Source organism: Schistocerca gregaria, chromosome 8 (genome assembly GCF_023897955.1).
Source record: "Schistocerca gregaria isolate iqSchGreg1 chromosome 8, iqSchGreg1.2, whole genome shotgun sequence".
Lineage (NCBI taxonomy): Eukaryota > Metazoa > Arthropoda > Insecta > Orthoptera > Acrididae > Schistocerca > Schistocerca gregaria.
The window spans coordinates 152,166,106-152,191,303 of NC_064927.1; the positions used below are offsets into that span (position 1 = coordinate 152,166,106).

Below are 25,198 nucleotides of genomic sequence, written 5' to 3' on the forward strand. Positions count from 1 at the left end.
CTGTCTGAAAGCCTCTGTGCGCGCTGTAATCTCTCTAATTTTACATTCGTGATCTCCTCGGGAGGTATAAGTAGGGGGAAGCAATATATTCGATACCTCATCCAGAAACGCACACTCTCGAAACCTGGCGAGCAAGCTACACCGCGATGCAGAGCGCCTCTCTTGCAGAGTCTGCCACTTGAGTTTGTTAAACATCTCCGTAACGCTATCACGGTTACCAAATAACCCTGTGACGAAACGCGCCGCTCTTCTTTGGATCTTCTCTATCTCCTCCGTCAACCCGATCTGGTACGGATCCCACACTGATGAGCAATACTCAAGTATAGGTCGAACGAGTGTTTTGTAAGCCAGCTCCTTTGTTGATGGACTACATCTTCTAAGGACTCTTCCAATGAATCTCAACCTGGTACCCGCATTACCAACAATTAATTTTATATGATCATTCCACTTCAAATCGTTGCGCACGCATACTCCCAGATATTTTACAGAAGTAACTGCTACCATTGTTTGTTCCGCTATCATATAATCATACAATAAAGGATCCTTCTTTCTATGTATTCGCAGTACATTACATTTGTCTATGTTAAGGGTCAGTTGCCACTCCCTGCACCAAGTGCCTATCCGCTGCAGATCTTCCTGCATTTCGCTACAATTTTCTGTGCTGCAACTTCTCTGTATACTACAGCATCATCCGCGAAAAGCCACATGGAACTTCCGACACTATCTACTAGGTCATTTATATATATTGTGAAAAGCAATGGTCCCATAACACTCCCCTGTGGCACACCAGAGGTTACTTTAACGTCTGTAGACGTCTCTCCATTGATAACAACATGCTGTGTTCTGTTTGCTAAAAACTCTTCAATCCAGACACACAGCTGGTCTGATATTCCGTAGGCTCTTACTTTGTTTATCAGGCGACAGTGTTGAACTGTATCGAACGCCTTCCGGAAGTCAAGGAAAATAGCATCTACCTGGGAGCCTGTATCTAATATTTTCTGGGTCTCATGAACAAATAAAGCGAGTTGGGCCCCCCACGATCGCTGTTTCCGGAATCCATGTTGAGTCCTACAGAACAGATTCTGGGTTTCCAAAAAAGGCATGATACTCGAGCAAAAAACATGTTCTAAAATTCTACAACAGATCGACGTCAGAGATATAGGTCTATAGTTTTGCGCATCTGCTCGATGACCCTTCTTGAAGACTGGGACCACCTGTGCTCTTTTCCAATCATTTGGAACCTTCCGTTCCTCTAGAGACTTGCGGTACACAGCTGTTAGAAGGGGGGCAAGTTCTTTCGCGTACTCAGTGTAGAATCGAATTGGTATCCCGTCAGGTCCAGTGGACTTTCCTCTGTTGAGTGATTCCAGTTGCTTTTCTATTCCTTGGACACTTATTTCGATGTCAGCCATTTTTTCGTTTGTTCGAGGATTTAGAGAAGGAACTGAAGTGCGGTCTTCCTCTGTGAAACAGCTTTGGAAAAAGGTGTTTAGTATTTCAGCTTTACGCGTGTCATCCTCTGTTACAATGCCATCATCATCCCGGAGTGTCTGGATATGCTGTTTCGAGCCACTTACTGATTTAACGTAAGACCAGAACTTCCTAGGATTTTCTGTCAAGTCGGTACATAGAATTTTACTTTCGAATTCCCTGAACGCTTCACGCATAGCCCTCCTTACGCTAACTTTGACATCGCTTCCGTTTGTCTGAGAGGTTTTGGCTGCGTTTAAACTTGGAGTGAAGCTCTCTTTGCTTTCGCAGTAGTTTCCTAACTTTGTTGTTATACCACGGTGGGTTTTTCCCGTCCCTCACAGTTTTACTCGGCACGTACCTGTCTAAAACGCATTTTACGATTGCCTTGAACTTTTTCCATAAACACTCAACATTGTCAGTGTCGGAACAGAAATTTTCCTTTTGATCTGTTAGGTAGTCTGACTCACCATACACTTCCGTCAATTGACGATGGATTTCAATCGGCGCAGTGCCCTTTCCGTTCAAAAACCGAATAATTGCACGCAATTCACACTTGGCGGTAACATCCAACGGGAGCAGCATTCTCAACGGCTGCCAAGCGAAGACCGAGCGCCTCAGCGTGGCGTCCACATGTTTACACACAGTGTGTGAAGCATTCTTCATAACAGTGTGACCAACTGCCACGCAAACAGAGTTCTGTACTTATAAAAAAATGGGAGACCTTACTTTTAGGATTATCTTCGTACTCCAATCGTTCTCTGTTGGTAAGAGATCTGGTGACCGTGCTGGCTAAGGTAGGCTTTGGTAAGCACCAAGACGAGCAGCAGAAACTCTCGCCAATTTAGGAAGGCATTATCTTGCTGAAACGTTAGCCCAGGATGGCTTTGCATGAAGAGCAGCAAAGCAGGGCGTAGAATATCGTCGAGTACCGCTATGCTTTAAGGGTGCCGCGGATGGCAACCTAAGGGGTCCTGCTATAAAAGAAATGCCATTCCAGATGATCACTCGCGGTTGTCTCGCCGCATGGAGCGCGACAGTCAGGTTGATATCCCAGCGTTGTCGTTTTCATCTCCAGACATGTCCTCGATGGTCGTTGGACTCAGTTCGAAGTGGGAATTGTATTCCAGTCAATGGGGTTCCAGACCATGATGACCAGCAAAGACGTCCCTGGAGACGCCCCAACGGCGATGAGTTACCAACATGATCGTGAACCGCCATACGGACCGACAAACAGGAGCGATGGTCTCGGGTGCAATTTCTTTTAATAGCAAGGCCCCTTTAGTTGTCATCCACAGCATTTGTCAACAGTGGCACCCTTAGAGCACAGCGGTACGTTGACGAAATTCTACGCCCCATTTTGTTGCCCTTCATGCAAGCCATCCTGGGCTTACATTTCAGCAAGATAATGCCCTTCCGCACACGGCAAGAGTTTTTACTGTTCGTGCTTGTGCTTGCCAAACCATACCTTGGTCAGCAAGGTCGCCAGATCTCTACCAATTGAGAACGTTTGGAGCATTATTGGCAGGGCCCTCCAACCAGTTCAAGATTTTATCTGACCGAGCGGTTCTAGGCGCTTCTGTCTGTAACCACGCTGCTGCTACGGTTGCAGGTTCGAATCCTGCCTTGGGCATGGATTTGTGTGATGTCCTTAGGTTAGTTAGGTATAAGTAGTTCTAAGTCTAGGGGACTAATGACCTGAGATATTAAGTCCCATAGTGCTCAGAGCCATCTGAACTGTTTTGAGATTTTATCAACCTGACGCGCATTGGACAGAATTTGGCATGAGAAGACATCCAACAAGTCTACCAATCAATGTCTAGGCGAATAACTGCTTACATAAGGGCCAGAAGTGGACCAACATGTACTGACTTGATCACTTTTTTCTGAAGTTCTAATCATTTGCTTGTCTGTACATGCACATCACATCTACCGATTTCCGTGCCATTCGGATAATTCCTTCGTGTTGCATAGTACTTTTTTTGTCGTAGAGTGGATTACATAATACAATAGATAGCGACACGCGCAAAGGCGTCCACACATTTTACCGCATTCAGCAGGCAGAGGGCAGTCAGAATAGTGCTAGCAGCCAGTCCACTACAGTAGAATGTCGAGAGGTGGGCCAGAAATCACGTATTTCTTACAAAGCACAAGAGTGAGAAGTCGTAGTTTTCACAGTTACAACTTTAAGGTATCTGGCTGTGATCGCAACCGCAAGTAGCAACTAAAAGTAGCATTGAACGTTCAGCGCCGTTTGGCGTTTATTGGCCGAATTTCCTGCTCCGTTGTAGGGACCTTACGTCTTTTACTTTGATGTATAAATTATCTACGTCGAAGAAACGATCCAAGAAGACAATTTGTTCTGAGAAAAATTTCACATTTGGTTAACGGGCAACAGCACTTGTATGTTACGCTCGAGGTGGCTTTGCTCTCCTCCCTTCCCCCTCCCCCCTTCCCCTTCCTTCATATTTTGGTTGTGTAGCGTGGCCCAAAGTCTAGGTTATGCTGAAAGAAGCAAATCTGGTTGAGAGTTCGAGAAGCCATATTTAAGCACACTGAAAGCACCTTTTATCACAAAATGTATAACTGCACGGTAAATTCAGAAAATGTTTATTATAAAACGGACGAGGCTCTGACTAGGACTTTTGATGCATATTGTACATATTATATATATCGCACGCAAAACTACGGAAAATACGGGGGGGGGGGGGGGGGGGGGCGTGCGGTGGTCCACTACGTTAGTTTTACCAAATATTTAACAGTAGTGTATGCATAAGATGGTCTTTTTTTCAGCACTGCGCAGTTAAACTTTTATGTGTATCTTCAAGTATTCCCGGTGTCAGTTTTTAATTAGAAGACCCGTACTTCCCACCTTCTCACTTGTGTATCATTAAACTAAAAACACATCTCCACATCTCTGTCAATAACAACATGGCAGGAAATTCTGAGAGTATGAGATGGCTTTAATAAGGGGAGAAAGGAATTTTCATTCATCACTTACAGCGTATTTCACATGTATTTATCATACGTTTCATATCACATAATGATTTCAATACTCAGTTTAGCACCCTTTACAAGCGAGAAAAAATATCACTACCGTTGCAGTGATAGTGTTTACCTTGCCAGACACACCTGTTACCAGATATACTTGCCAACGCCAGTTAGTTGCTACTGGTTAAGATATCATAGTGTGACATATACAGCGATAAATCGCATTTTAGCGTTTTCAGTGTTCTGCTGTACCTCTTCCCAGCGTGTGAGGATTACTGAGTACACCTGACCGTTCAGTAAAAATCACAGCGATAGAGGTCAGACGATCGCTAGACTGCATTGCCTCGGGTGATTGTCCTCTCCTCAGCGAACACCTCACGCAACTAAAAATCACAGTTACCGAAAAATAGCACTCACATAGAACACCGATAACGGAGAGTCGTAGTTTAGCCCATCCCCATCCTCGTCGAATCCTACCTGTCCGTTACTCTGCCTGGAGAATCTCTCTTCACCAAACTCACTAAAACAACCACGGAGGTCTACTGCACACGTGTGTTCAGATACGAAGCTCTTTGATTGAGTCAGAAGACGACAGCTAATGCCTTGGTGGCGAAATTCATAAATAATACTACTGCCATTTCACTTTTAACATTATATTTTTAAATCACATGAAGAAACGTTGTGTAAAGATAAAATATATTGTTTATACATACAGGTTGTGCAAAACAGAACTGGCAACGAAAATGTTTATAAGACTGGCGCTAAACTAACTTTTGTCAGTGACTGCCAGTCACAGAAAATTTCGATTCATTAATCGGTTGCGTCTTGCTGTCACACATGTTTACGTATCTATAAGCAGTTTTGTTCGTGTGGCCATTTTCCTCAGAAGAGTATGTTTTTATTTTATCCATGCTGCATTTTGTGAACTCCGCTGCCATTGGTGGTTGCTGTGAAGATCGCAACCAACCACAAATACCGAATGCCGAATGGACCGCTCAGGATAGGCGTCACGTTCTCTTCATCGATGAGTGTCGTATATGCTTTCAACCAGACAATCGTCGGAGACGTGTTTGGAGACAACCCGGTCAGACTGAACTCCTTAGATACATTCTCCAGCGAGTGCTCTTTTGGGGTGGCGTTATGTGGGGCTGGCGTCGCCGCTGGTGGTCATGGAAAGCGCTGTACGATACGTGAATGTCATCCTAAGACCGCTGGTGCAACCTTATCAGCAGAATATTGGCGAGACTTTCGTGCACATCTTGTGAATGACTTCCTTCAGGATAACGACATCGCTCGACTAGATTGTCCAGCGTGTTCTCCAAACATGAACCGTATCGAACATGCCTGGGATAGACCCAGCAACCACTGTCAGGGATCTACGCCGAACCACCGTTGGGAAGTGGGACAATCTGAATCAACGGTGCCTTGATGAACTTGTGGATACTATGCCATGACGAATACAGGCATGCATAAATACAAGAGAACGTGCTGCTGGGTATTAGAGGTACCGGTGTGTTCAGCAATCTGGACCACCACCTCTGAAGTTGTCGCTGTATGGTGGTACAATATGCAATGTGTGGTTTTCACGAACAATAAAAAGAGCGTAAATGATGTTTATGTTGATCTCTATTCCAATTTTCTCTACAGGTTCCGGAACTCTCGCAACCGAGGTGATAAAAAACTTTCTCTGATGTGTGTATTATATCTGTTAGATGATGCCAGCTAATTTTGTTCATGTCTACTGACGATGCCACTTTGGTTTAATCACATTTGGATAATATAACGCTTCGTCCGTTGTAATTAGATCTGAAGATGGCGGTTGTGGAAGAAATCGATAACCTGACGACAATTTTTTGGGACCATAGACTTCAATTAAAAAACAAATTCAGTACTACTTGGAGCATTGTTTTTATTTGGGAGAATGTCGCAGTTTGTATAGCAGAAAAGAAATTTCACTGACAAAGATGCAAAGTCGAGAATTTTTCACCTTGGTCTTGTAAAGCCTGAAAACGTTTAACTTCACGATTCATGCTTTTTTCTGTTTAACGTAACGCTAAAAGTAAAAGTGCTTCGTTATCGTGAAAAGCCCCTTAGCTCGCGAGGTGTCGTCTGTCAGTCAGTCCGACCGATAATTTTCGAGCTCGCTCTCCAAGGGTCAGTTCTGGCGGAATGCTTCTATATCCCTACTGTCCGCCCTTTTCCTCCGTAAGTCGTTAACCCTACAATGTTTTACTGTCAGTTGCATTACTGGCTTCTTTATTTGTTGTTGATCTGTGCATATTGCAGTTTCTTAGACCGTGTCTCGTGAACTACGTACCTGTTTTCTTTAGTTAGTACAAGATGTGTCGCTGAAACGCGTAAATTTTAACGGTCCCAAGTTTGACGGAGTTATTAGTCAGCGGGTTGAGGAAGATGTCAGTGGAAAAAAAAGACGATTTTGCAGGAGCTTGCGACCACGAATCTGCAAAACGCACAAGAGGCTCATTCAGAAGAAGAATTTCAGTACAACCGCGATGGGCATCTTTCTGTTTCTCCAATAAAATACTTAAAAGGTTCTGAGTGGTGGTAAGGAAAAATGTAGATCCCAGCAGTGAACAGTTTTGAAAACTTTCTTTATGAACCTACCAAGTGCCATTTTTACGTAAAAGCTTAAGCCTGAAAAGGTTTGACATAAAAATTTACATGCTGCAGAGATACTGTAGATTTTCAGAACGTAAATTTCAATTCCCTCACATTACGTTTACGCCTATCATTAAAAAAGTCTCAGTGTATTTGATTTTGTGCAGTAAAAAGTAAAATACCAGAATAAAATCAACAATAAATATTTAAACAATACTTATGTAATTGTAGGAATAAATCTATATATATTTAAAAAAAAGTGTATTTGTGTGTGTGTGTGTGTGTGTGTGTGTGTGTGTGTGTTCCACATCTCCACCTCCTCCTAAATCACTGGTCCGATTTCAATTAAACTTTGCACAGAAATTCCTTACTGCCAGACAATAATTACTATGGGGGGGGGGGGGTAAGAACGATTTACCTATCATAGTTCAGGGGGTATTACATCATATACACTGAGATGGGTGAAAAACTGCCGCATTCTGAGTGACGTTTAAATTTGTTACTGTGTTTATTTTCCAACAACTATTTGCAACTCATATTTCAGACAGTATCCACATATGCCTCTGAATGTACGTACAAAATTATATCATTGTATGACACATAGATCAGGAGATATGACGTTACAAACACTGTGATGCGTGAAAAACAACTGCATCATGCGTACCGTTTTCGTTGGTTGATTTGGGAGAGTGGACCAAACTGCGAGGTCATCGGTCCCATCGGATTGCGGAAGGATGGAAAAGGTAGTCGGCCGTGCCCTTTCCAAGGAATAACTCCGACATATGCCTGGGGCGATTTAGGCGGTTGGTGGAAGTGGTGGCCGGACGCGGGTTTTCACCGTCGTCCTTCCGAAGACGAGTCTAGTATGCTAACCGCTGCGCCACCTCGCTCGGTACACAACGTTTTAACATAACGTATTACTTCTTTGCTACTAAATTTAATTACAAGATATTTCGCTGATGGTATCCATATATGTCGCTGAATGTACGGAGCGTGAGCCAAATGAAAACCTTAAATTTTTTTAAAAATATTATTTATTGTCCAGAAGTGGTACAGAGTTGTATCACTTTTCAACATAATCTCTCCCATGCTCAATGCTAGTCCTCCAGCGCTTACAAAGTGCATAAACCACTTTAGAAAAAAATAGTTTTGTTAGTCCGCGCAACCACTCGTGCACCGCGTGGCGTACCTCTTCATCAGAACGGAACTTCTTTCCTCCCACTGCGTCTTTGAGTGGTCCAAACATATGGAAATCACTTGGAGAAAGGTCTGGTGAGTATGGTGGTTGAGGAAGACATTCAAAATGCAGGTCTGTGATTGTTGCAACTGTTGTACAGGCAGTGTGGGGCCTTGCATTGTCATGTTGCAAAAGGACACCTGCTGACAGCAATCCAAGTCGCTTTGATTTGATTTCAGGCTGCAGATGATTTTTTAGGAGATCTGTGTATGATGCACTGGTGACTGCGGTCCCTCTAGGCATGTAATGCTCCAAAATTACGCCTTTTTCGTCCCAAAGGAGAGTCAGCATAACCTTCCCTGCTGATGGTTCTGTTCGAAACTTCTCTGGTTTTGGTGATGGGGGATGGCACCATTCCTTGCTCACTCTCTTCGTTTCCGGTTGGTGGAAGTGAACTCAGGTTTTTCGTCCCCAGTAACGATTCTTGCAAGGAAGCCATCACCTTCTCGTTCAAAGTGCCGAAAAAGTTCTTCACAAGCATCAACACGTCGTTCTCTTATTTCAAGAGTCAGCTGCCGTGACACCCATCTCGCAGACGCTTTGTGGGACTAGAGCACATCATGCACAATGCGGTGTGCTGACCCAAGACTAATCTGTAAACATGCTGCAATGTCATTCAGTGTCACTCTGCGGTTTTCCTTCACTACGGCTTCAACTGCTGCAATGTTCTGTGGTGTCACAACTCGTAGTGCCTGACCTGGACGAGGAGCGTTATCCACTGAAGTCACACCATTTGCGAACTTCCTACTCCATTCGTAGACTTGTTGCTGTGACAAACATGTATCACCGTACTGAACCTTCATCCTTCGATGAACTTCAATAGGTTTCACACCTTCACTACGCAATAACAGAATAACAGAATGCCGTTCTTCCCTGGTGCAAGTCGCAAGTGGGGCGGCCATCTTTATACCGACACTAATAAAATATCGTGTGACTAGGGCCTCCCAACGGGTAGACCGTTCGCCGGGTGCAAATATTTCGATTTAACGCCACTTCGGCGACTTGCGCGTCGATTGGGATGAAATGATGATGATTATGACAACACAACAACCAGTCCCGGAGCGGAGAAAATCTCCGACCCAACCGGGAATCGAACCCGGCCCTTAGGACTGACATTATGTCGCGCTGACCACTTTTTTTTTTTTATCTCATTTTGTTTGTTTTCGTTCGTTTCACCTGTTCGGTGCGGACGTCGCAAGACACCCGTTTCAATTTGTTGTTGATCCATTAACTCCTTTTTTTTTTGTTACAGAGGGCAGATAACCCTCTTGCCCAACACACTGAGTTACCGTACCGGCTACAACTCAGTTACCGGGGGCGTACTATACCGATACTGCGACGGTATGTGTGCATCTGCACTATGCTGCCACCTACAGGCCATTCTGCACGCTGTATGTAGCACGCTCCCAACTTACAGGCTAACGGCGCGAAATTTCGATTTGTTATTACAAATTTAAGGTTTTCATTTGGCTCACCCTCGTACCTACACAAATACATCAGTTTTTTACGACACATAGTTCAACAGATATGGCATCATAAACACTGAGATACGTGAAAAAAGCCATTCTTGACTAGTAAGACACTTCTACAATCAAGTAAGCTTCTAAACTTCAGGAAAATCCCTGAGATCTGGCAGAGCTTTCGACAGGTTTCATCTTCGAAGCGCAAACGGCCCACGGCGAGTACGATAGCCGTCTGTAGAACTATGAAGAGGCGTTGCCATAGAGACGTTAACAAAACTGCGTTAAAGACACGCGAAGCAGGGGCGCCCAGCGCACGTTTTTTAATTTGGATACTGTACTTATAAATTTGTACATCATGCATATTTATTTGTACGACTGTTACATAATTTCAAAGTTTTTTTCACTAATGTGTGGAAATGATGTTTTTTCGATACTTCCCAACAAACACAATTTTTTTTTTTGTTTCCGTTTGCAACAGAAAATTTGCAAAATTAATAGCTGGACAGTGCCTGATTTGTCAGATAATGTTATATTCACTGACAGAAAAAAGTCACAACGCTAAGGAGTTGTGCGGCATAAACGAAAGTTGATAAGCTTGTTTCTGCATCTTAAAGACGATGTCTATTCATATTTCGCACCAGTCGCAAAAGAGCGGTGCTAGAAGCGCCATTACGAGGATGATAATTAGATTTGCTTCAAACACACACTGTCACGGTCTTGAGCGTTAGTTACCTTTCAGATCGAGTGTGGTGAGTTGATGTTTGTGAAGAAACCTTTTAAGACTACAAAGAGGCCATTATCAGTAACTAATTGAATTGGAACGAGGTCGTGTAATAGCGCTACGAAAAGCTGGATGTTCCGTCTGTGATTCTGAAGAAAGTCTCGGCAGGAATGTAGCCACTGTACATGATTGCTGGCAGTGGTGGTTACGAGAATGTACAGTGGCTAGAAGATCGGGATCTGGACTGCCTTGTGGCATCACCAAGAGGGAAGACCATCGTTCTCGGTGTGTGAGTCTGGTGCATTGTACTGCATCTGCAGTAGCAATCTGAGCAGCATTTGGCACCACAGTGACACTACGAACTGTTCCAAATCGGTTGCTTCGAGGACAGCTCCGAGCCAGACGCCTTGCAGTATGCGATTCACTGACCACAAACCACCGCCATTTGGGACTTCAAAAGAGTCAAGCGAGAGCTGATTGGAGGGCATGGTGAACGTTTGTTGTGTTTTCTTATGAAAACTGGTTCTGTCTCGGCGCCAGTGATAGCCGTGTGTTGGTTAGAAGGAAACCAGCCTGTCTGCGTGCTGGGCCCACGTGACTTAGGCCTGCAGTTACGGTCGTTGATGCGATTTCATATGACATCGGAAGCACTCTCGCGGTTATCGTACACATCTTGACTGTTAATTTGTACGTCAATCTGGTGATACGAGTTATTGTGCTGCCGTTAATGAACAGCATTCTCGGGGGTGTTTTCCAACGGGATAACGCTCGCCTACGTAGCGCTGTTAACCCAATATGTTCTACAGAGTGTCGCTATGTTGCCTTGGTCTGCTCGATCACCAGATCTTTCACTCATCAAGCGCATATGGGACACTATCGTTCGTCAACTCAAGCGTCATCCACAACAAGCATTAACCGTATCCGTTTCGACCTGCCAGGTGCGACAGACATGGAACTCCATACCACAAACTGACATCCGGCGCCTGCACAACACAGTGCATGCGCATTCGCGTGTTTGCATTCAGTTTTCTGGCGGTTCACCGGTTATTAACGTACCAGTATTTCATACACTGAAGAGCCAAAGAAACTGGTACGCCAGCCTAATATCGTGTAGGGTCCCACGAATATGCAGATGTGGCGCAACACGCCGTGGCTTGGACTCAACTAATGCCTGAAGCAGTGCTGGGGTGAAAAAAAAATTGGAAATATGTGGCAAGGTCTTATGGGACCAAACTGCGGAGGTAATCGGTTCCTTAGCTTACGCACTATTTAATCTAACTTAAAGTAACTTACGCTAAGGACAACACACACACCCACGCCCGAAGAAGGACTCGAACCTCCGAAGGGGAGAGCCGCGCGGTCCGTGACAAGACGCCCTTAGACCGCGCGGCTACCCCACGCTGCTGCTGGAGGGAATTGACACCATGAATCCTGCAAGGCTGTCCATAAATCCGTAAGACTTCGAGGAGGTGGACATCTCTTCTGAACAGCACGTTGCAGGGCATCTCAGATATGCTCAATAATGTTCATGTCTGGGGAGTTTGGTGTTTAAACTCAGAAGAATGTTGGAGCCATTCTGTAGTAATTCTGGACGTGTGTGGTGTCTCATTGTCCTGCTCGAGTTGCCCAAGTACTTCGAAATGCACAATGGACATAAACGGATGCAGGTGATCAGACAGGATGCTTACGTACGTGTCACCTGTCAGAATCGTATCTAGACGTATCAGGGATCCCATATCTCTCCAACTGCACACGCCCCACCAGCTTGAACAGTCCCTTGCTGACGTGCAGGTTCCATGATTCGTGAGGTTGTCTCCATACCAATACACGTCCATCCTCTCGACACAGTTTGAGGCCCGTCCGACCAGGCCCTATTTTTCCAGTCATCTACAGCCCAAGTCGGTGTAGACGGGCCTAGGCGAGTCGTAAAGCTTCGTGCAGTCATCATGGGTACATGAATGGACCTTTCGGCTCCGAAAATCCATATCGATGATGTTTCGTTGAATGGTTAGCACGCTGACACTTGTAGATGGTCGAACATTGAAATCTGCAGCAGTTTGCGGAAGGGTTGCTTTTCCGTCACGTTGAACAATTCACTTCAGTCGTCGTTTGTTCCGTTCTGTAGGATCTTTTCCCGGCCACATTGATGTCGGAGATTTAATGTTTTACCGACTTCCTGATATTCACGGTACACGGTACACTCTTGAAATGGTCGGATGGGAAAATCCCCATTTCATCGCTAACTCGGAGATGCTGTGTCCCAGCGCTTGAGCCCCAGCTATAACACCACGTTCAAACTCACTTAAATCCTGATAACCGCTCACAGTAGCAGCAGTAATCGAACTAACAGCTGCGCCAGACACTTGTTGTCTTATATAGGCGTTGCCGAGCACAGCGCCGTATTGTGTATGTTTACATATCTCTGTATTTGAATACGTGTGCCTATACAAGTTTCTTTGGTGCTTTAGTGTATTTGCAGTGATTCATCTCGCGCTTACCTTAACCTGTGATCTTGCAATGTTCATCACTTAAATATGTTAAATAGTGTGTATTCTTGAAATTTCACTGCTCTACATCAATTATTTTTTGTATATGAAGATAGTAACTCTTCTCGAAAGAACAGATACCATTTACGACCGTGCAGATTCTCAAGAATAACTGATAATTAATTAAAACCCTCAAGTGCCGACAGGTGTTATTGATATTCCCCATCGAGGAATATCAGTAACACCTGTCGGCAGCTGAGGATTTCAATTAATTATCAATTATTTTTGGGTGCTGCGATTTTTTTTTCGTCTGTGTAACTTAGGTAAAATTTTCAAATTATTTACGCCTTAAATCTCTGAACATAGTGGTCGCAGGCCAGAGACCGCACCTCGTAGTATACCTCGCTGAAAGTTCACGTCGCGAGTTAAGGTTTAAATGACGAATGCCAGCGGTGTTGACTCACCCGCGGACCCGGCGCCGACTATGATGAAGTCGTAGGAGTCGAGCAGCATGTCGGGCTGCATCTCGATGGGCCGCGACTCGGGGTCCAGCAGGTCGTAGTTGAAGTAGGCGATGGCGGCCACCAGCGCCGGGAAGAACCACGAGACGGTGGACGCCGCCGACGACAGCAGCGTCGGCAGGGACGCCGTCACCGAGCTCATCCTGGAGGCAGACCAGGGATCGTTACTCACTCTCTGCCTCCTCTGAGCGCTTACGGCCTACACGTGTATCAGCATCAAACACAGTAGACTGCTTGCTGTAGTGCTCTACCGCTTGCCGGCTTGCAGCTATATGCTTACGCTACAACAAACATGCGCGGGTCCAAGGTTTGCTGGGGAGAAAGCGGTCTCATAGCTATCTTCGCGCCGCGCGGGGTAGCCGAGCGGTCTTATGCGCCTTGTCACGGTCCTCCCTCGGGCATGGATCTGTGTGTCGTCCTTAGCGTAAGTTAGTTGTGTAAGATTAGTAACCGATGACCTCAGCAATGTGATCCCAGAAGTCCTCACCACAAATTTCGAATTTCATGCTATTTTCCCCCCTACACCTCTAGCAAACCCCCCACCCTAGCTCCATGTTGGACATCTATAACAATAACAGAAGATAAGAAGAAAAGAAATCAACTTGAGGGTCGGTTTGAACACCACAGTGCTTTACTAGGCATGGTCCAATTGGAGGTGTCTGTCTTTCTCCGACCTTTGTACTGACTTGCAGAGCCAGTTATAGCGGGTCCTACAGTTTAACGTGGAATCTGAACCTCCAACCTCGATGCATCTCAGGTTCACTTTAATAAACGGTGACAGAGTTTAAAGATTTGACAAGTAACAGATAGAAATCCTAGGACTGACCAGGAACCCAACGCCAGAACTTTTGAATTTCACAAACCATGGATCTTGCCTATGTGGGATGGTGGTCTGTATGCCCCATGCGTTTGAAAAGTCCGTGCCAAGTCCGAGAGATGGCACCACCGGCGCGTATCGAGGTCATATTTAGTTAGTAGCATCTGTGAAAAAAATTCACACCACGTTTCAGCTATATTGGTCTATTTCTTTGTGTTTGGCATTCGTGTGAATCAAGGAAGTCGAGTGATTGTCAAAAAATGGACGAAAAAGAATTTCGTGTGGGGATTAAACATTAATTTATGAAAGGCAAAACGCATTTCTTCTTGGTGTAGCAATTTTAATGGCCAGTACTGTAATAGTGCAGGTACTAATGCGAAGTGCAGCAGAAAAGAATGAAGTTATTGACATTGCCGTGGTTCGGTGTGCGGAGAACTTGTTGAGAACATTTACAAAAAAAATCGCTCTGAGCACTATGGGACTTAACATCTAAGGTCATCAGTCCCCTAGAACTTAGAACTAGTTAAACCTAACTAACCTAAGGACATCACACATCCATGCCCGAGGCAGGATTCGAACCTAAGAGAGTAGCAGACGCGCGGCTCCAGACTGTAGCGCCTAGAACCGCTCGGCCACTGCGGCCGGCAAGATTTACAAAGCTAAGGTTTTGGTGTGCTGGCAGATGAAACTGTTGATATTTATGGGACACAATAGTTTGAGTTTTGTGCTCTACATTTTGATAAGAACATAAATGTTTTCATAATTCGTGAACATTTCCTCAAATTTGTACGTGTTTATGATCTTCGTGGATTGGAATTGGCTGATGTTTCAAAAGAAAACATTCATGATCTGAGATTATATCTGAACGACGTTCGTGGATTGGGTTTTGATGCGGCGGAAAATATGAGCAGTGTGTTCAGTGAATTTGCTGCGAAATTCTAAGAGTCGTATCCGCAGGCAATTTACGTTCACTGTGTTAAGCACTGATTAAATTTAGCTCTTAACCATTCACGTACTCTTTCTGCAAACAAGAACTCCTTGGGCAGCATAAACAAAATCATCATATTCTTCAGAGTTTCCCCTGAAAGGAAAAACAGGTAAAGGACAACGGTTAACGCCAAAGCAGAAGAAGAAGAAGAAGAGAAAGAAGGTTTATGAAATTCTACGAGACCCAATGGGTAGAAAGGCTGAATGCAATTTCCTTGTTTGTTGAACTATTTCCTATTGTTAGTGTATCTTTGTTCGAAGTACAGCAATTCCCAAATACAGAAAATTCTAGCGAAGCATTTTCATTTTTGGCAGCAATACAAAAACCGACATTCTTTATGGTAATGATTGTAGGTAGTAAGGTTTGTTTCGCCTGTTACATGGTTCAGCCAGTTTACTACAAGCGAAACGGATGGACTTTAATATATATTTTGATCTGTGTGAGACTCTAAGGAAGAACATGGAAGATTTTCGATCACCTTTCCATCCAGAGTAAAAGGAAGCAGAAAATGTGGCTGAACTTATTGGAATTAAGCTGGAAATTTCATAAAACAAAGCACCCTAACATCGAGACAGAGAGTCCTACAGAGTACTTCAGGATTTCAGTTTTTTTTCCTTTCACAGACTATCCAATCAACCAGGTGAAGCACAGGTTTTTAAATCATTAGGGATCCCAAAAAACATACAAATCTTGTTGCCGAAAAACATAGCACGTGCATCAAATGGAAACCTAGAAACTACTGCTGATGTTACAGTGACTCTGTGGCATAATGACGTTAATGAACCAACAAAGGCTTTCTTCAATGAATTGAAGATATGAAGGAACTCACTTAACCAGAAGGATCTTCACTTTCTGCCCATCGATTTTATTACTTCTTTAAATATGTGTAAAGAAATTATTTTTCCCTACACTCGTGAGGTGCTGAATTTTACTGCATATGGCCCCTAACCACATCAACATCAGATATGTTCGTTCTCACCACTGCGATATTTTTATACTTACTTAAGTAGCACAATGGGAGTAGGCAGATTTAATGGAGTGGCCTTGATGTATATTCATAACAATATAGAAATAAAAACTGTTGATATGCTGAATGAAATGTCTAAGTAGCCTCATCGGCTTCTTCTTTAAGTGCTATTTTGTCACTGTTAGTGTATTAAAATCACAATAATGTTTGTAAATATATTTCTTCAGTTGTGATTATTACATTTTACCCATTTCTCAGATCCCCAATGAAAAAAATACTGCATGCACCCCTGGGTAGAACGCCACACTTTCGTCGCTTATTCTTTCTCATGGTCACCTCGCCCTTGGGAATAACCTCACGAAGAACCGAACGGGGAATCTTTTGACAATGAAGAGATCATCATGACGCTGTTTCATGTACAGGACACGTATCTGTGGTTTGAATTTCCGTCTGTAAGATATATCCTGGCAGCTTTATTTCTCAATACGTGCAAGTTCTGCTATTCACCTTTCAATCTCTGGATTTTTCGGAGGAGAAAAAATGTTGGGAAAAATAGTAGCCATATACGACCTACGAAAACGTAGAATCAACGCCAAAGAGAAGGACCAAAGAACAGTAACAACAAGCTTAGTACTACGCCTCAGTTGCCTCAGTTACTGTAGTGTCGCTATCCTCCAACGGCCACCAACACTCAAAATATGTAGGAAGAGCACATCTTACAGATCTGAAGTGGCATATGCGTGGAAATCTTGGAACAGTGGATGAAGACCGTGCGATACAGCATGTTAATTTTGAACGTGGACTGGACTATGGGCCAAATTGATGAGCATTTGCTCCTAGTTAATGAAGAAAATATCATTTAAAACTCTTGGCTAATTGCTTAAAAATCAAGTACAGTAAAATTAAGACTATGCCAACTTATCCGATACATTGGGAAAGTTGCAAAACCCCTGGGATAAGTTGGCATAGAATGATAGTTGATGGAACCTGAAAAATGAACGTATGTTTAGTAGCTATAAAACTCCCATTTCAATATGAAGTCCTGAAAACGTGCCGCGCACGTTAACCATTAATGTTAAAATAAAATACAGTAAAAACTAATGTACAAAATTACACAGAAAATAAAAAAGAACAAGCAAGTCATCAATCACAGCGTAGCGTCTGCCAGAAAAGTAAAACCACCACTCATTTGAACTGATGGTTTTGATTTTTGTACAGTTTTGTTACGGCTATACCAAATCAAGTCGGAAGTGTCTGGCTATCTCCAGAATTTCTCATCTCCACCAAAGCGGAATAAAATAGTTCACTATAGATTTCCATCATATTTTCAAGGTATAGCCAGGCATTATACTGCACCCCTTCAAAGTCATTCCTCCGATTCTGGTCTGAATTATCTCCTCATACTGTTCTCCTTTGGAGGTGGTGTAGGTGGGCACTCTCGCCCGATCCTAAGGGCCTGGGTTTGCGTTTCTTTTCAGTGTCTGTGCCCAGTGGGAAAGCAAAGCTAGCCTCAGAATCAGCTTATTAAATCTGATACGGCATCTCCAGACTCTATACTTCTAGAATTATTTCCCTATAAATGTTTGCCCCTCTTCTTTTATGGAGTTGCCTACAATAGGTGTTTTAAATAGCGGCTACTTTCTATTCGCACCATGTTGTTCCTGTTTGTAACATACAATAAGTACAAGAACGAAGAGGGAAAAGTCATAACGGAATACGAAGAAACGAATTGTTGTGTTAGGAGGCGAGTAAGACAAGGATGTGGCTTTTCGCCAATACTGTTCAATCTATACATACAAGAAGCAATGTTGAAAATAAAGGAAAGGTTCAGCAGTGGTGTTAAAATTAAGGGTGAAACGATATCAATGATAAGATATGCTGAAGACATTGTTGGTCTCAGGGCACTTGAAGGAGAATTTGAAGACCTATTGAACGGACTAGTAAACAAACACTAAGGACTGAATCGAAGAATGATGAAATTAAGGATTAGTAGTAGAAGTGAGATTTGCTGCAAACTTAACATCAAAATTGGAGACCACGAATTAGGCGAAGAGAGAGAATTCTGCTACCATGGAAACAAAATAACATATGACGGACGAAGAACGGAGGAGACAAAAAGCAGATTAACACATGCAAGTAGTCCATACGGCCAAGAGATACCTAATAGTATGAGACATAGGTCTTAAGTTTGGGAACAAGTTTCTGAGAATCTTCTTTTGGGGCACAGCATAATACCAAAGTGAATCGATGAGGAGAGGAACATGTGGAAAACGTTGACAAGAAGGAAGGAGAGGATGATAGGACATGCTTCGAGTCATCAGGGAATGACTTCCACGGCAGTAGAGAGAGACATATAGGGTAAAAACAATATGGGAAGAAAGAGATTGGAATATATCCGGCAAAGAATTGAGGAAGCTGGTGCAAGTGCTAATCCAAGATGAAGATATTGGCACAGGAGAGGATTTCGTGGCACGCCGCATTAAATCAGTCACAAGAACCATGTGTTACCGATATTGTTTCGACTTCGCTGGAGAGGTGTCGCTGGGAAACCCTTACCCATGTTTCATACAATTCCGACCTCTCCCCAAGAGATTTCCATATTTTTGGGGCCCTGGAATTCATGGCCGTATATTTGCTTCGGACGAAGAGATACGCGCCTGGGTATAGTCACGGTCCCGTAGACAACTGCACACATTTTTCCATGAAGATATTGACCGTCTTATCTCACGGTGGGACAAGAGTATTAATAATTATCTCGATAATTTTTTGGAATAATGAACAGTTCACTTACTTTTTTCGACCTGCCTCTTTCCTATTTGACTGTCTCTCATAGAAAAAATCATCACAATGAATCATTTTATTGTGTTTTAAACCCTTTATTTCAACGTTTCGGCTGTAACTAAACGCAATCAGAAGGTTGGAAACTCTCCCTCAAGAAAGAAATCAAGCTATCGTCAACCCTAATGGTGATTTCATAACAACAGATGGTGTTAGTATGCCAGTCTCTTCCTCCGTCCTTCGATGAAAATTATCCAACCAACTTAAAATAAACCCGAACTACGTTGGAATTCGGTATTTTCCACATAAAGAAATCACCGAAGACGATTCTTCCTTGCTCCTCTCACTCGTTACATGTAATTGAACTGGCTGTAGCCCGCTTGCTGCTTACCGACGAGTACACATTGACTTGGTTCTGCTTATTGGAGTTTTGTAAATGGTTTTTGTGTCTTTTTTGCAAAAAAAACGCTACGTACGTCACGTCACAACAACTTCTATGAAGTGTCACGTGTCCTAACTCCATGATGTAAAAGGAGAAAGATAAACATCCCTTCGACAGGGTCCCAACGCAAGCTCGGATTTGGGAATGATGGGAGCAAAAAATTCACCGTTGTCTTCTCGAAGAAAAAATCCCGACTATTACACAGTAATTGCGGGAAATCATTCAAAATCTTAATCTCGATTGGTTGAGGGGAATTCTAACAGCGTTCCTCCTGAATGGTAGTCCAATGCGATAATCGCTGCGCCAAGTTTCGTCTTACTATATGAGACCTTGAGGAGAGATCGAAAATCAGCAAATGTAAGGTTGAACAAACGTTACATTCACTCATCTCTACATGGTGACGAAAGCAGCTGTTCGATTATGTAAAGTACATATAATTTAATTTTCTCTAATATGATTCTATCATTTCGGAGGTAACTTTCAATTTTTCTGTCACATCTGGAAAAGTTTCAACTGTCAAGGATGAAAGCATTCCAACTGATCTTAAGGTATTCGACGCACGTTCCCGCTTATTGTATGGAAATTATCCAGCTGGGTTGGCTCCATGGTGATAGACCGTAAGTCAAACAACGGGGCCATGGAGAGATGCTTCACCACAACATACCTGTTATGCCAAAATGAAAGAGAAAAAGAAGAAAGATTAGTGTTAAATTTCTTGTCGGCTACAAGCTCATGAGAAACGGGGCACAAGTTCGGATCTGGAAAAGGATGGAGAAGGAACTCGGGCGTCCCCCTTTTCAAAGAGTCGTATCCACATTGGACTTCAACGATTTAGGGAAATCACGGAGTATCTAAATCTGAATTAGTGGCCGGGGATGTGAACTGTTGTCATCACGGCTGAGATCTTCTGAAGAATGTTTACAAATTTATGTCATGAATTCCTCCATTCCGTGTTTAAGGCATTAGAGTGAAATGGAAAGCCAAGGAGTGTCCGGTGGTGCTTAGTAACAATCGAAACGTGTAGCAGTAACAGAGGTTTTCGCAGCAGCTATCGGTATGGATAAATATCAGCAATTTCCACAGTACTAACTACAGGAAATATTTAGAATATGGCATTGTATTGTATCTGTAGAGACGCAAAAGTGCAAAGAAACACTGTCAATGAAGACCTTTACAACTACAGAGAACACAAAACTGTGGTACTCCAATAGCTAAAATCTTTTGATGGCTAACTTGTTGACCCATTCGCAGTAAAGCTCTTAGCACATACTGAAACACAGAGCTAGGATATCTCTTCTTTCCACACCACTCGAAATGGCGCAGGGAACAATACGCTCACTAGCATTTTCTAGAACGACGATTCACACCACCGTTCAGCCGTCTACATCTCGGTTTCCCGTGGCTTCCGTAAACCACATAAGGCAAAATACAGGAAGGTTTCTTCATCATCCTTCCTCTGACACAATTTCTACTGCGTTTCTTATGACCACGTCATCGATGGTACGTTAAACTGCAATCTTGCTCCCTTCATTCTTCACTCAGTGTAATTGGGACTTTTTGGGACGGAGGACGTAGCGTATTATCTTGGATGGAGAGTCATCGTTAGAAGTAGAAGTAACTTCAGGTGTGTCCCAGGGAAGTGCGTTGGTACCATTGCTGTTCATGTTATATATTAATGACCTTGCAGACAATATTAACAGTAAAATCAGGCTTTTTGCAGATGATGCAGTTATCTACAGAGAAGTACTATCTGCAAGAAGCAGCCGGCCGCTTTGACCGAGCGGTTCTAGGTGCTTCAGTCCGGAACCGCGCTGCTGCCACGGTCGCAGGTTTGTATCCTGCCTCGAGCAAGCGTGTGTGTCGTGTCCTTAGGTTAGTTAGGTTTAAGTAGTTCTAAGTCTAGGGAACTTACGGCCTCATTGTTAAGTCCCAGAGTGCTCAGAGCCATTTGAACCATCTTGAAAGAAGCTGTGTAAATACTGAGTCAGATCCTGAAAAGATTTCAAAGTTATGCGGAGATTTGCAACTTGTTCTAAAAGTTCAGAAATGTAATATTTTACTTTTTATAAAACGAAAAAACATAGTATCCCATGATTATAATATCAGTGAGTCACTGTTGGAATCGGCCAACTCATACAAATACCTGGGTGTAACACTTTGTAGGGATATGAAATGCAGTGATCACATAGGTTCAGTAGTGGGTGAACAGATGGCAGACTTCGCTGTATTGGCAGAATACTGTAAAAGTGCACTCGGTTTACAAACCTGCTTATAAAGCAGTTTTGCAACCGGTTTTAGAATGTTGCTCAAGTGTGTAGGACCCATGCCAGAAAGTACTAACAGGGGATACTGTTGAACGTGTACAGAGAAGGGCAGCACTAATGCTCATAGGTTTGTTTAGTCTGTGGGAGAGTATCATAGAAATACTGAAAGGATTGCACTGGAAGACTCTTGAAGACAGACGTGAACTATTCCGAGAAAGGTTATTAACATGATTTCAAGAACCGGCTTTAAATGATGACTCTAGGAATATACTAGAATCCCCTACGTATCGCCCACATAGGAATTGTGAGGATAAGATTAGAGTAATTGCTGCACCCACAAAGGAGTTCAAACACACTTCCCGCGCTTCATGCGTGAAGGGAACAGGAGAAATCCCTAATAACTGGTACAGAGGGACGTACCCTCTGCCATGCACCTCCCGGTGGTCTCCAGAGTATAAATGTAGATAATAAAGAAACACGTCTGATTTTCCTAGGTACCGCCCATGAAATAAAGGTGCCTACGTAAGTTTCATCAAACACACCGTTGACCACATCAATTGCAAAAAGAACCAACCGGTTTGTATGATTTGCCTAAGCGTGATGTTCATACTTTAGCCTTGTACTCGAGGATAGCAACACAAAGACGATCCTTCTATTGGGTAAACAAATGGTCTCTAGCTCAAAGGCTAGTTAGTTACCACCAATCGAACCCGAGATATGAGCACCGGAAAATCCTGTTCTTATGCGCGGCGGTTTGGAACGTATTAGGTAGGATGTTGTCACTTGTAGGGGAGAGCAAACACCAGCGCGCACAGCATAACCTACTTCCCTCAAATAACGCCACGAAGCTACAGAACTTGGACGCGTCCACATCGACAGCGCCAAATGCCCTCATTCCACGGTACACTGCCTTGAGATTCTGCATTTAAGTGAGAACAGAGAGGCGTTCTGTGGCTAGCTGGAACTGTACGATATTATTTTTTTCGCTGCGGTTTTCGACGGGATCTCTCTATGGTGAAACTTGCTGCACTCACGTGCATCAGAGACCTCGGCTATAGAATTAGGGATAAAAGTAGAATTTAGACGCACTGTGGTATAGTGTGCTCGCAAAGCCAACTAAGATGCCCTCCCTACGCCCCTAAAATACATCCAGAACAAGTAGGTACACTCGGAGAGGCCTCTAATAACTATATGTGCCTGTTACTACAGACACTCTATCATAGACTACAATAATTACACTACTGGCCATTAAAATTGCTACATCAAGAAGAAACGCAGATGATAAACGGGTATTCATTGGACAAATATATTATACTATAACTGACATGTGATTACATTTTCACGCAGTTTGAGTGCATAGACCCTGAGAAATCAGAACCCAGAACAACCTCCTCTGGCCGCAATAACGGCCTTGATACGCCTGGGCATTGAGTCAAACAGAGCTTGGATGGCGTGTGCAGGTACAGCTGCCCATGCAGCTTCAACACGATACCACAGTTCATCAACAGTAGTGACTGGCGTATTGTGATCAGCCAGTTGCTCGGACACCATTGACCACACGTTTTCAATTGGTGAGAGATCTGTAGAATGTGCTGGCCAGGGCAGCAGTCGAACATCTTCTGTACCCAGAATGGCCCGTACAGGACCTGCAACATGCGGTCGTGCATTATCCTACTGAAATGTAGGGTTTCACAGGGATCGAATGAAGGGTAGAGCCACAGGTCGAAACACATCTGAAATGTAACGTCCACTGTTCAAAGCGCCGTCAACGCGAACAAGAGTTGACCGACATGTCTAACCAGTGGCACCCCATACCATCACGCCGGGTGATACGCCAGTATGGCGATAACGAATACACGCTGTCAATGTGCGTTCCCGCGATGTCGCCAAACACGGATGCGACCATCATGATGCTGTAACCAGAACCTGGATTCATCCGAAAAAATGACGTTTCGCCATTCGTGCAGCTAGGTTCGTCGTTGAATACACCATCGCAGGCTCTCCTGACTGTGATGCAGCGTCAAGGGTAACTGCAGCCATAGTCTCCGAGCTGATAGTCCACTCTGCTGCAAACGTCTTCGAACTGTTCGTGCAGATAGTTGTTGTCTTGCAAACGTCCCCATCTGTTGACTCAGGGATCGAGACGTGGCTACACGATCAAAAAATTGTTCAAATGGCTCTGAGCACTATGCGACAGTTCATGCATCTAGGTCTACTGCGGTATATGAGCCACAAGGGAAGAGGCTGGGAGCTGCGATGTAGTTAGTATTGATGGACAAGGATATTGTGTAGCCTTAGTGGATGGAGGAATACCACAGTGGATTCGTGGGAAATATAATGGGTAGTTCAAATGGCTCTGAGCACTATGGCACTTAACATCTGAGGTCATCAGTCGCCTAGACCTTAAAACTAATTAAACCTAACTAACCTAAGGACATCACACACATCCATGCCCGAGGCAGGATTCGAACCTGCGACGGTAGCGGCCGCTCGGTTCCAGACTGTAGCGCCTAGAACCGCACGGCCACTCCGGCCGGCACTGCACGATCCGTTACAGCCATGCGGATAACATGCCTGTCATCTCGACTGCTAGTGATACGAGGCCGTTGGGATCCAGAACGGCGTTCCGTATTACCCTCCGGAACCCACCGATTCCGTATTCTGCTAACTGTCATTGAACCTCCGACCAACGCGAACAGCAATGTCGCGATACCATAAACCGCAATCGCGATACGGTACAATCCGACATTGATCAAAGTCGGAAACGTGATGGAACGCATTTCTCCTCCTTATACGAGGCATCACAACAACGTTTCACGAGGCAACGCCGGTCAACTGCTGTTTGTGTATGAGAAGTCGGTTGGAAACTTTCCTCATGTCAGCACGTTGTAGGTGTCACCACCGGCGCCAACCTAGTGTGAATGCTCTTAAAAGCTAAACATTTGCATATCACAGCATCTTCTACCTGTCGGTTAAGTTTCGCGTCTGTAGCGCGTCATCTTCGTGATGTAGCAATTTTAATGGCCAGTAGTGTATATTGTGGCGTGGGCTCTGCTAGGAGAGAGCGCAGCCTGGGGCTCACGTATTTAGCTCAAACTTGAATATACTTAAACAGTTAAATTATGTATGTAAAATTAATATATTCGATTTAGTTAATATTGAATTGAAACAGGAATAGTTTTAATTGATACGTTGCTGAATTGTGTTTACTGAACAGCGTGATTTGTGCTTTTATCAGTCCTTCAACAGCAACTTTTGTCGTCGCCACGTCACTACACTACATTTTTTGTGTGTTCAGGGCACAAGGCTCCTGCAATAGTTTCATTTCTGATTGCATGTAGCTGGACTTTACTGTACCTTTTTCCCGACAGTTTGTAACGGTCTCCACGATTGTGAAGAGCATCTCGCCACTTGTTTGCGGTGATTTTCCACAA

The 25,198-nt window shown here is 43.8% G+C and overlaps 1 protein-coding gene across 3 annotated transcripts in view; it reads right to left on the reverse strand.

Annotated features, from left to right (window-relative positions):
* The window catches only part of LOC126284995 (glucose dehydrogenase [FAD, quinone]-like), a 287,504-nt gene that overhangs the window by 87,168 nt on the left and 175,138 nt on the right, over positions 1 to 25,198 (reverse strand). For all 3 annotated transcript variants that reach the window (XM_049984288.1, XM_049984289.1, XM_049984287.1), the window contains one exon: positions 13,452 to 13,651. In XM_049984288.1, the coding sequence (XP_049840245.1) occupies positions 13,452 to 13,650 (199 nt within the window). In that variant the 5' untranslated portion in view covers position 13,651. The remainder of the gene's footprint in view (positions 1 to 13,451; positions 13,652 to 25,198) is intronic.